Below are 12,856 nucleotides of genomic sequence, written 5' to 3'. Positions count from 1 at the left end.
TTTTCACTGGGTTACTGTTGTAGAATCAGCAATCAATCAACAGAATCTGTGTAGAATCAAGTGATAAATGTTCTATCATTAGCAAGGAGTTGTTGAAATGGGTGCCATTAGGACAAGTTGATGTAATTCCCCACTAAGTGATTTTGTTTTGTGAAATATCTATATTGTAGCCCGGGCACCTAGGCTGCAATGCGGCCAGGCAGCGTGTCACGGGTTCGAGTCCCGATCCCGACGACCTTTGCTGCGTGTCACTCCCCATGTCTCTCTTTCAGCTGCAATACCAAAACGTCCTTTTGGGCAGGGGGGGGGCTACTGTAACCTCACTCCGTCAAATGGAAGAAGCTTGCGACACACATTTTGTTTCACAGCGTACTTGCATCTGAGACTCCGGGCGCAGAATCGATGACAGACGGAGTTTCATTTTTTCAAGCTACTAGGCAGGTGATTGGATGATCCCGCCCCTAGCAGCCGCTGATTGGTTCGTATGCGCAGCGGTTCGGGCAGCTTTACTCTGTGAGCAATCCCAGACCCTCCTTCCTGAAACCAAATGCAAATGAGATTTCCGGAGGGAGGGGGGTTTACCAGGCTAGGGCTACTGAGCAATTCTGTCTGGCCATCATCAATGCAATGGCAAGGCAAGTGATGTCACTTGCATTGCCATTCTGAAATGGCCTGTTCAGACACGCCCATTCTGAAAATCTCTGAAATGAGAATGAATGACTGAATGTTAAAAACAATTGTTTTTTGGGGTACAAGAGACACTGGGGAGCCCAAAAAATACCCCCCCCCCCCCAAAAAAAAATTAAATTCATGGTGTGGCCCCTTTAACCTTTTAGCAAAACCCAAAACATCACTTATTCTTTCGACCTTTTGAAGGACATAGCAGCATCTTTGAGCTAGCAAGTGCAGCCAGTGTCTGTGTTGGACCACTGCAATGGTTAGAGGACGCCCCCTACTGACATAAGAGAATAATGTGAAAATGTAACATTCTTACCTTCAACTCTTTAAAAGCCTTTAAAACCTTCATAACATAAACTTCTGTTGAACAATTTTAGTTTGCCGGACAAAACGAAGGAGCCAGCTGTGACAGATCACCCAACTAACTGCAAACCTATAGCCCTCACTGGAACTGTCTGATTCAAAGATGCAGTGAAACGTTTTTGAGCAATGAACAGTGAACACCATTTAAAGTTGATCTCAAAATGTGATTGAAATTCCCATTATTCAGTGGTTACTAAGTACATTTACTCAAGTACTGTACTTAAGTACAATTGTGATGTACTTTTACTTTACTGGAGTATTTCCAATTGTCTATACTTTTACTTCTACTCCACTACATCTCAGATGCAAATATTGTAGTTTTACTCCCCTACAATTATTTGAAAACTTTAGTTACTAGTTACTTTGCAGATATAAATGATTATTATAAAACATACATTAACCATTTAGCCCTATTTTATACCTCGGCTATTTGAAAATAGCCGACGCGTTGTGCTTTTCTCAAGTATATTTTGAATTCCGGACTTTTACTTGTAACAGAGTACATTGCAGTATTGATACTTTTACTTAAGTACATAATGTGAGTACTTTTCCCACCACTGTAAATAAACAGGGGCAGACGACAGTGAAAACCAAACGCGTCGATAGGGGGCAGCATCAACACATCATAGTCATGAACGTGTTTCTCCTTTTTTCCACCAGTCGTTGACCTCTCCTAACACCAGGAGTGAGTGTTGCCATGTCCGCTTATTATAAGCCACTTTGGGCTTGTTTCTAAAGTGTAGTTACTTATTTGGGCTTGATTGATTGATTGATGTACTTTATTTAGTAAGACATGAGAACAACAGTACATGGAAGTACAAGTTCACAATACAAGGTCTACTAAACTGGAATACTCATTAAGCACTGAGCTTGTTTAAGATGAGATCCCCATGCACACAAATCATGATGACATATAAGAGACAGACAGATATACACACTACTATACAGAGCGTCATACAATCAGCTTACAGGTTACTGGTATGAAGAGGGAAAATATGTAGGCCTACAAGAGAAGAAAAAATGGGGAGGGGGGGGGGTAGGTTAGACAGGGGCCATTTTCGAATTGCAGCCCTCCTGAAGGTGTATCTTTAGGGCAGATTTGAAAGTGAGTAGGGTTTTACACTCCTTTACTCCTTTTGGTAGGGCATTCCACATTTTTGTTGAATAGCATGAGAACGAGTTCATTCCCTTTGTTGAGCCTGCAAATTGGTTGTTGAGGCTTGCTTCTAAAGTGTTACATTATTATCTAAACCAGTGGTTCTCAGACATTTTCATGGCAAGGAACCCCCAATTTAATATGTAATCGTCCGCAGACCCCCTCATCTAAAAATATTTTGTGTCATGGACCCCCCCCCCCCCCCCCCCCATACAAGCTTTGTTGCAAAAATGACCTATTTTATTTCTCAGGATCTGCTATTTAAAGAAAAAAATGCTATTTGAAAAAAAAAAAAAAAAAAAAAAAAAACAGATCTACAAGCTCACAACGCGTCGCGATCGCGATGCATTGTAGTCGTGTCGTTGTGAGCTTGTAGATCTGCTATTTTCACAAAGTCACTTCTTTTTGGGCTCGTTTTCCTAGACTCTGGTTGCTTATTTCTCTCGCAAAAGTCTGGCAACACCAGCAGCGTCTATCGATCAGGAAGTCATCTGCATAACATTTTGTCTTCAGATCATTTAGCAGCAGGAATCTAAAGCAACAACAGCAACAAGCTACTTCTAATCCTACTGGTTTTCATTTGAACCCTGGAGAGACTAGAGACAGAATGGAAGAATATCATCCCAGCGATGAGGTTTGAATTGGATGTTTAATACAGTTACATTTTCAACATGGACATAATACATGTTTCTATGTGGTCAGACAGAGAACCTTGGTCATCAGCCATGACCGTCTTGGATAATCTTCAAAATAGTGTTTGCACTTTCTCCCTTTTTGGCCCGTACGTCTACGTAAACGTTCAGATTTCAAATATAAGGTGCTTACCCCATGGCCACGGATGTTACAATTCTATACGGGCCCTCAGAAGTACCCGTATTGTTCAATATAAAGCAAGTTAATCCGATCGGTGACCATTTTCTCATATGAGTGATAATGTATCAGAGTGCAATACACCTCCCAACCGATAGGGTCTCGCAATTGAAAGCACGTGGAGAAAATGCGAAGAAAATGGCCAACAATCGGATTAAAATGCTTCGTATTGAACAATACGGAAGATAAGGGTACTTCTGAGGGCCCGAACATAATTGTAACATCCGTGGTCATGGGGTAAGCACTTTATATTTCAAATCTGAACGTTAATGTATATGTACGGGCGATACAGGGAGAAAGTGCAAACACTATCTTGAAGTTCAACCATGACGGTCATGATGACAGACGATCGATTTTTGAAAAAGTCAGACTATAAAATACAGCTATGATCCAACTAGGCTAATATATACGAATTATTATTATTATTATTATCATCATTTCATACATGTTTTTTTTTTGCAGGGCTCATTCAATGCCGACGACGCAAGTAACACCGTTAAAGAGGTATTAATTAACATGTTCATTTTAGCTGTGTGTCATCACGGTCGTGATGCCTGTGTGCTGTCCCATTGTAGTGCAAGTCCATGGGCCAGACGTAGCGGTAGAATACAACTCTCGTAGACGTATTTATGATTCTGACGTTTTCAATCTACGAGAGCTGTAGGGTTCACCCCCCATGGACACAGGGACTTTCTGCACTATGCCCCGTAGACACTCCAAACATGTACAAATTGAAAATAAATGTGCTTACCCCCAAGTGCCAAATGTTAACTCTCGCTACGGGGTAGTAGTTTAATGTAATAATCCATATCTTTCAATAAAGAAGTGTTTTAATGCCGTCTGTGGCTGATTCTGTCGGAAGTTACCAATGGGCGGTAGTGACGGGTAGTGACGGGCGCATCCGGTGAAACCCGGAATTACACTAAATGTAAACAGGAAGTAAACGAGGGTGAAAAAATGGCGTTCGGCCACAGAGGGCATTAAAACACGTCTTTATTGAAATATATGGATTATTACATTAAACTACTACCGCGTAGAGACAGTAAACATTTGTGGCGTGGGGGTAAGCACCTTTATTTTACATTTGTACATGTTTGGAGTGTCTACGGGGCATAGTGCAGAAAGTCCCTGTCTCCATGGGGCGTGAACCCTACAACTCTCGTAGATTGAAAACGTCAGAATTATAAATACGTCTACGAGAGTTGTATTCTACAGCTAGGCCAGACGAGATGTCGGTCTCAGTCAAGGTGGCAAAGGTTATCATTTTTGAGAAGCTCTATGTCTGTAGTAGCCCTAGAATGTCTGTGATCTTACATACATTATATACAATATATTTGAAATGCATGAAATGTATGTAAGATGACAGACATTCTAGGGCTATGTCTGTAGATACTATTTTTGTATGATAACCCTTCCTGAGTCACAGCTAAATTAGTGTTATCAGCTGCTAAAGTTACCCTCCCCCATTGAAAATCTGCCTTTTAGAATGCAGGTGCATATCTTGGTAATGGTATTGGCTCATGTTCAGGACATTTCTAAATATTGTTTACTCTATGGTTTGGTGTCATTTTTAAGGGGACACTTTAAGCTTTCATTCAAGCCCTTTTGTGAATATGTATGACAAGTACAGTGGTCACTGGAGCTCTTTAAACCTTTAATAGCACAAATGTTTCCACCATTTTCACCTAAACCATATATTTTCTTTTAGTCCTGTGGCATCAAGAAACATAACAGGCACAAACCACAATAACTGGAATACTGACATGACACTAAGGATTCAGGAAATGTATAATTTACCCATATTATTTAATTCTGAGGTGGTGATTTTCAGCCTTATATTAAACTAGCACTTTTTATGAGAAATAGACAGGGCCATTATATGAAATAACATCACTTAACCTCCCAAAACATTGCTACAAAAGGTTTTTCAATTGATTCTGGTACCTCTACGCATGCTTGAGAACATCCAAAAAATCCAGATATTAACTGGTCAAACATTGGCCAAATTGTCAAATAATAAGAAATAGGCAAAGATTGTGAAAATAGCAGATCTACAAGCTCACAACGCCTCAACCTCACAAAGGAGACTCTTTGTGTCTCCTGCCGGAACCGCTGCCGCCGGTCATCAAATGATTGGCTTAGGAATGCGACAAAAACAAAAAAGATGTCCATGAATTCAAGTTTCCATGGGGTGACTAATCCAGAGGTCTTCAACAGGGGGTCCTCAGAGTTACTACAAGGGGTCCGCCAAATCTTTGTGTGATAGGATTTTTTAATTTTACCTTAACCACTTGAACCCTAGCATCCCTTTTCTGAGGAGAACTCCATTCGCGCTGCGAGGCGTTGTGAGCTTGTAGATCTGCTATTTTTGGCAAAAAGGCATAGGTGTAGAGGGGGAAAAAAGAGCAGACCACGTAAACTAAAAATGTTGAATCTGAAACACAATTTTATACGATACAGAGGGGGTCCCGGCTTCATCTCTCTCTCAGCTAGGGGGTCCTTGGCCCTGAAAACGTTGAAGACCCCTGGACTAATCGATAGCAAAAAGAAAGTCATTTTGGGGGTGAACTATTCCTTTATTGTTGCACACTGCAGACAGCAGAGTTTCCTCTCGCATAGGAGCTGATGTCGGATAATGTTGGTCCATTAATTGAATCAATATCTGGAATGAGAGCATTTGCAGATCAACTCTTATTCAGTGGTGTAAAGTAACCAAGTAAATGTACTCAAGTACTCTACTTAAGTACAATTTTGAGGTACTTTTACTTTACTGGAGTATTTCCAATTTTCAGTACTTTCACTTTTACTCCACTTCAATTATTTGACAGCTTTAGTTACTAGTTACTTTGTAGATTTTGATTGTTTGCATTTCGGCCATTTGAAAATAGCCGATCTACAAGCTCACAATGCATCGAGCTTGTAGATCTGCTATTTTCAAAAGATTTTTATACATTTTATAACTTGCGAAATGGGACATTCTGCATAATGAGTACTTTTACTTTTGTACTTTTACCCAAGTACATTTTTAATTCCGGACTTATACTTGTACCAGAATATTTCTATATTGCAGTATTGATACTTTTACTTAAGTAAAAAAATGTGAGTACTTTTTTTCCACCACTGTTCTTATTATATTGTGTAATGTTGTGTTATGATGTGTTCTGTTCTGTTCACACACAGCTATAAATAGTATCAGTAGCCAAACACAAGTGAGGCTCAGCTTTATTGACGCTTTGAGATTTGCCTGAGGTGCTTTGCAACAACCAGTGACTACCACATGACTGTAAATACACGCACTGTCCCTTTAACCCAGAGGTCTTCAACAGGGGGTTCCGGGACCTCTAGGGGGTCCTCAGAGTTACTTCAGGGGGTCCTCAGAGTTACTTCAAGGGGTCCGCCAAATCTTTCTGTGATTTTTTTTATTTTACCTTAACCACTTGAACATTAAATAATGGTTATAGCTAAAATCTAAAATGACACAGATGTGTTCCCGGTCTTAGTGGATTAATTCTAATATCAGTTAATATAATAAATCGATTCTACAAATGCCTTCTAAATAGTTCTCAAACTTTTTCGTGCCATGGACCCCCAGAAGAGAAGATATGTGTAAGAAAAAATAAGGAAAAAAAAGAAATCACTTTCATGATGTTTTTAAATAGCAGATGTACAAGCTTGCCAACACTAAGTGATGGGCTGTGAGCTTGTATATCTGCAATTTTTTTGAGAACTACTGTTCTAAACCAGTGGTTCTCGAACTTTTTCGTGCCGCGGACCCCCAAATTGATATGTGTGTGGCCGCGGACCCCCACCTGAAAATATGTTGTGCCAGGGACGACCCAGAGTCAAAGATTTGTTTTAAAAATGTTCACCTTTAAAACAAATATATAAAGATTTAAAGATTTGCACACTTTATCAAGATTTAAAAAAAAATAGCAGATTTCTACAAGCTCATAGCGCTGCACTCGGTGAGTTTGTAAATCTGCTATTTTTAAATAGGCAAAGTATAAAATATGGGTAAAGGGTTTAAAATGATTGTGACGCTTTAGGAGACCCCCTGGTACCCTCCCAAGGACCCTTGGGGGTCCCCGGACCCCACTTTGAGAACCACTGTTCTAATTGTGTGTGTGTGTGTGTGTGTGTGTGTTGCAGTGTATTGACAACATCATAGGTGCGGTAGATTACAACCAGAACCTGGTTAACAAATGGACGGCCGGTATCGTGGAGGTGTCCCTCGCCCAGCTGGTCAAACTGGCCAAGGCCTACAAGTACATCGGTATGCTGTGTGTGTGTGTGTGTGTGTGTGTGAGTGAGAGTGAGTGGGTCTTAAGCAGTGGTGTAAAGTAACTAAGTACATCTACTCAAGTACTGTACTTAAGTACAATTTTGAGTTACTTTTACTTTTCCAATTGTCTATACTTTTACTTCTACTCCACTACATCTCAGAGGCAAATATTGTACTCTTACTCCACTACAATTATTTGAAAACTTTGGTTACTAGTTACTTTGCAGATATAAATGATTACATTATAAAACATACATTAACCACTTTAGCCCTATTTTATACCTAGGCTATTTGAAAATAGCCGATCTACAAGCTCTGCGACGCAATGTGAGCTTGTAGATCTGCTATTTTCAATCATTTTAGTACTTTTACTTTTGGTACTTTAAGTACATTTTGATACCAATACTTTTGTACTTTTACTCAATTAAATTTTGAATTCCGGACTTTTACTTGTAAACACTTCTGCCATAGTAATTGCAAATGGCGTCCCTGTTCCTCAGGAAAATCAATTGTGTGTGTGTGTGTGTGTGTGTGTGTGTGTTGCTTTCCTGATGTGTTTTTTTTAATGTTTATTTTAAATCTTGTTTTCAATGCATGATGTAATATGCCTTATGAGTGAGATGTGGTTGATGTGACATGTGGCGCCTCTGTGACTGCAGTGACGTGCGCTGTGATGCAGAAGAGTGGTGCGGGACTCCATGCGGCCAACTCCTGCTACTGGGACACCACCACAGATGGTGAGAAACGACCCATTTTAAACCCATTAAGAACGGGAACGCATCCGTGTCATTCTCAGATTTCTTTGGCTTTAAAAAAAAAATCTGATCTACAAGCTCATAGCGCGGCACCGAGTGCCACGCTATGAGCTTGTATAATCTGCAATTTCTTTGAAAAACCGTTGAAAATTTGGGCAAATCATTGAATATATATATTTTTTACAGCAAACATTTGTAACTCAAATCTTTGCTTCTGGATGATTCTTCTAATGTCTTCTAACATTTTTTTTTAAACCTATGTTGCTATAATATCAGTGGTTCTCAAACCTTTTTCATGTCAAGGATCCCCAAAATGATATGCATTTGACCGTGGACCCCCATCTCAAAATATGTTGTTCCAGGGACCCCCCCAGAGGCAAAGTTTTGAGTTTAAAATGTTCGCTTTAAAAAACTATATATATCTACGATTCTTCCCAAAAATTGCAGATCTACAAGCTCATAGCGCGGCACTCGGTGCCGCGCTATGAGCTTGTAGATCTGCTATTTTTGAATAGCCAAATAAATCTTAAAATGACACAGATGCGTTCCCGGTCTCAATGGGTTAACACAAAACATAAACAAAACAACAATGCAATAACCGACAAACAGGCTAAGAAAATATATTAGAAAACAGGTGATAATAATTACAAGATTTCAGCACAGACTGCTTTCAACCAATGTATTAAAAACCTGGGTGAACAAACTAAGTACATGTACTCATGTACTCAAGTACTGTACTTAAGTATACTTTTGAGGATTTTTTTTTTACTTTACTGGAGTATTTTCAATACTTTTACAATGTACTCCACTACATCGGAGGCAAATATTGTACTTTTACGCCACTGCAATTATTTGACAGCTTTAGTTACTAGATTTCGATTATTATAAAACATACATCAACCACTTCAGCCCCTATATACATTTCGGCCATTTGAAAATAGCAGATCTGCATGTTCGCAATGTGTCGTGACGCATTGTGAGCTTGTAGATCTGCTATTTTCGAAAGATTTTTACACATTTGAAATCTTGTGTGAAATGGGTCATTCTGCACAATGAGTACTTTCTACTTTTGTACTTTTACTCAAGTAAATTTAGAATTCCGGACTTTTACTTGTAACAAGAGTATTTCTACATCGCAATATTAATACTTTTACTTGTAACAAGAGTATTTCTACATTCCAGTATTGATACTTTTACTTGGGTAGTTTTTCCACCACTGGTGAACGCAATGTGTTTCGTAAAGAAAGAGAGGATTTGTGTTTTCAATGTTTGAAAAATGGAGAAACGTCATTGACCTCTGTCAAGCTGTTGCATGGACTTGTATTATATTCTCTCTTTTTGTTTTCTCTCCATCCAGGAAGCTGCACAGTAAGATGGGAGAACCGTACTATGTACTGTGTGGTTAGTGTCTTCGCTGTGGCAGTAGCATAGGAGGGGACACACTCACACACGCACACACGCACACACACACACACACACACACACATACATACACAACCCACCCAAACCGCTCAAAGACAATGCAATGCGTTCCCATTGCCAGCAGGGGGCCCCCAAGTGCCACAGATTCTGCAGTACATACATCTTGTTGACTGGCTGTCCTCTCTTTATACCCTAAAACTACCCAGAGACAGTTCAAGGAGAGATGCTGTGTTTATATTTCTTTTTTTTCTTCTTTTGGTTCCTTCTTTCTGGTTATGTAATCATGAATGTGTAAAGAGACGAACCAAGGTTGCTTTGAGGTTAACCGAAAGGAGTTGCTAGGGAAGAAATGGCCAATTCAAAGGATGATGTTTTCTTACCGCAGTGCTTTAAAAGCTTGCATCAAAGGCCATTATGGAAGTTATATTCTGAGTTACATTCATGTGGCCTCCATCAGTGAACAATACGGTTTTAGTGCACTTATTAAGTATTTCGTCATCTGTTCATTATATCAGTGGTTCTCAAACCTTTTCATGTCAAGGACCCCCAAATTGACACTTATTAGCCCGCGTACCCCCATTTGAAAAGATATGCCAGGGACCCCCATAGGAGAAGATTTTCACGGCTCTAGCAGTGATTCTCAACCATTATAATTTCAAGGACCCCCAGATTGACATGCATTAGGCTACGGACCCCCATTTAACGGCGTTTCTATCTCTGGGACCTCAATTTATATTGTACAATCGATGTTAATTTAACTCTGAGAGTGTACAAATGGAACCAAATGGACCCGACTCTCAAGAGTTACAAACCCATAATGGTCCATTTGGTTCCTCACTATCCCATCATTTAGCTGGGGACCCCCTGGAACTCCCTCAAGGACCCCTGGGGCTCCCCGGACCCCACTTTGAGAACCAATGCATTATATCATGCACTACTGACATGTTGAAAAGATGGTTAGTGCCATTGCATACTGTTGTGCCATGTTGAAAAGATTGTTAGTTAGGTTTTATAAAGTTAGTTACAGGAATGGGAGGCAATAAACGGTTGAAAACAATCCTCTTTGTGTGAGTCATTTGTTTTGAACTAATATTACTCCAGCCTGGTTCCAGACGAATCTGTTTCAGAATTGTATTAGCATCAAAATACTCTATAAGCACTCATTATGCAAAATTGTGTTTCACAAGGTATCATATGTATAAAATGTATAATAGCAGATCTACAAGCTCACAACGCGATGCGTAGCTGAAGTATGTACAGGGCTGAAGTGGTTAATGTAGGGTTTGTAATAATAATCTACAAATTAACTTGTAACTAAAGTTTTCAAATAATAATTGTAGTGGAGTAAAAGTACAATATTTGCCTTTGAGGTGTAGTGGAGTAAAAGTACTGAAAACTGGAAAAATACTGGAGTAAAGTAAAAAAATACCTCAACATTACAGTACTTTACAGTAAATGCACTTGGTTACTTTACACCAGGGAAAGCAGAAGGCTGGAATAAGATTGAATGGAACATTCTAGATTTCATTTGAGATTTTGTCAACATGCATATCGTTGCTGTCGGGCAGAAAACTCAATTTTGACGCGTTTGAATTTGTTTTTTTCCATAAATCATTGCTATTGAACACCCTTTACGTCTGTGTGTTTGTTAAAAAAATATTTAACCAATGAAAAGTATTAAAAAGCGCTTCTGACAAAACCAGCTAAGCTGGGTTCTGCCCGACAGCAGAGGTATAGAAAATGGCTTGATTTTCTCCCTTTTTTTTCATTTCAATTTGGGAAATATATTTTCATAAAATATTTCTCTTAAGAATTCATCATCATATACATAATAATAATACTGTTAAAACCTGGGATTAATATACTAATATAACACTTTATTCTTTGTAAATACAGTTCACAAGCTTCAAGTAAGGAGGATAACAAAAAAAAAGACTTTGCATTTGAAGCAGCTTGACCGTAAGACCGGGAACGCATCTGTGTCATTTTTAGATTTCTTTGGCTATTAAAAAATAGCAGATATACAAGCTCATAGCCGCGCTATGAGCTTGTATATCTGCTATTTATGAGAAAAGAAATCGTGAAAATGTGTGCAAATCTTTGAATATATATATATACATTTTTAACTCAAATCTTTGCTTCTGGGGGGTCCCTGGAACAAAATATTTTCGAGATGGGGGTCCGCGGCCAAATACATATAATTTTGGGGGGTCCTTGACATGAAAAAAAGTTTAAGAACCACTGATATTACAGCAACATAACTGTTAGGATTTAGAAGACATTTGTAGAATCCCCCAGAAGCAAAGATTTGAGTTACAAAGGTTCGCTTAAAAAAAAAATTATTAACATTTTCACGATTTGCACAAAAAATAGCAGCTCTACAAGCTCATAGCGCGACACCGAGTGCCGCGCTATGAGCTTGTATATCTGCTATTTTTTAATAGCCGAAGAAATCTAAAATGACACAGATGCGTTCCGGGCTTGACCTCAACAGGTGCACAGTAAGGACACAGCAGCAACATGTGAAATAGGAAGAGTAGAGTTTTGAAACCAACAGTTTCACTATGTGACGAAACAAAAAGAGAAGAGGGGCTATGTCGTAAATACTGACGGTCATTTCTTTATCAAATTGAGAAAGAAACTGAAAAAAAAACGAAGACCTTGTGAAATGACTTGGTAGAAGTTTTAGAACACCATCCTCAGTGTTAACTCGTTAAGACCGGGGACGCATCTGTGTGTCATTTTTTTTTCTTTCTTTGGCTATTCAAAAATAGCAGATCTACAAGCTCATAGCGCGGCACCGAGTGCCGTGCTATGAGCTTGTAGATCTGCTATTTTCGAAAAAATCCTGAAAATGTGTGCAAATCTTTGAATATATATATATTTTTTAAAGCGAACATTTATAACTCAAATCTTTGCTTCTGGGGGATTCTACAAATGTCTTCTAAATCCTCACAGTTTAAAAAAAAAATGTTTTTGGCCGTGGACCCCCATCTCAAAATATTTTGTTCAGGGACCCCCCAGAAGTTGTAACAGAGTTTAAAATGTTTGCTTTAAAAATATATATATTCAAAGATTTGCACAAGTTCTAAAAAGAATAGCCAAATAAAAGTAACATGACACAGATGCGTTCCCGGTCTTAATGGCTTATATTATTAACCCTGAAGTTCCGTTTGCACACGCCGTGTGAAGCGGCACACAGAACTAGCTCTTCACACATTGCATGAACTCAAAGAAAATGTTTGGTGCTATTTTTGAAAAATCGTGGACATTTTTGCGTTTTGTTTTGGCATTTTATTTTTTAAAGCGAGCATTTGTAACTCAAATCTT

The 12,856-nt window shown here is 39.0% G+C and overlaps 1 protein-coding gene across 1 annotated transcript; it reads left to right on the top strand.

Moving 5' to 3' along the window:
* The first annotated feature begins 2,683 nt into the window (after nucleotides 1–2,683).
* On the top strand, nucleotides 2,684–10,596 carry LOC308080722 (dynein light chain Tctex-type 3-like). Its single transcript, XM_080422675.1, has 5 exons — nucleotides 2,684–2,831; nucleotides 3,530–3,571; nucleotides 7,217–7,340; nucleotides 8,009–8,086; nucleotides 9,462–10,596. The coding sequence occupies exons 1-5, from the start codon at nucleotides 2,805–2,807 to the stop codon at nucleotides 9,533–9,535; spliced, it is 345 nt and encodes a 114-aa protein (XP_080278801.1). The 5' UTR covers nucleotides 2,684–2,804; the 3' UTR covers nucleotides 9,536–10,596.
* Nucleotides 10,597–12,856: the final 2,260 nt, after the last annotated feature.

Source organism: Gymnoscopelus braueri, assembly GCF_963280865.1.
Source record: "Gymnoscopelus braueri genome assembly, chromosome: 24".
NCBI classification, from domain to species: Eukaryota; Metazoa; Chordata; class Actinopteri; order Myctophiformes; family Myctophidae; genus Gymnoscopelus; species Gymnoscopelus braueri.
This window is presented reverse-complemented; position numbering and strand designations above follow the sequence as displayed.

Coding starts and splice junctions, on each gene's coding strand:
- LOC308080722 (XM_080422675.1), top strand. CDS start 2,805: ATGGAAGAATATCATCCCAGCGATGAG. Junction 2,832..3,529: donor AATATCATCCCAGCGATGAG/GTTTGAATTGGA, acceptor TTTTTTTTGCAG/GGCTCATTCAATGCCGACGA. Junction 7,341..8,008: donor CAAGGCCTACAAGTACATCG/GTATGCTGTGTG, acceptor CTGTGACTGCAG/TGACGTGCGCTGTGATGCAG.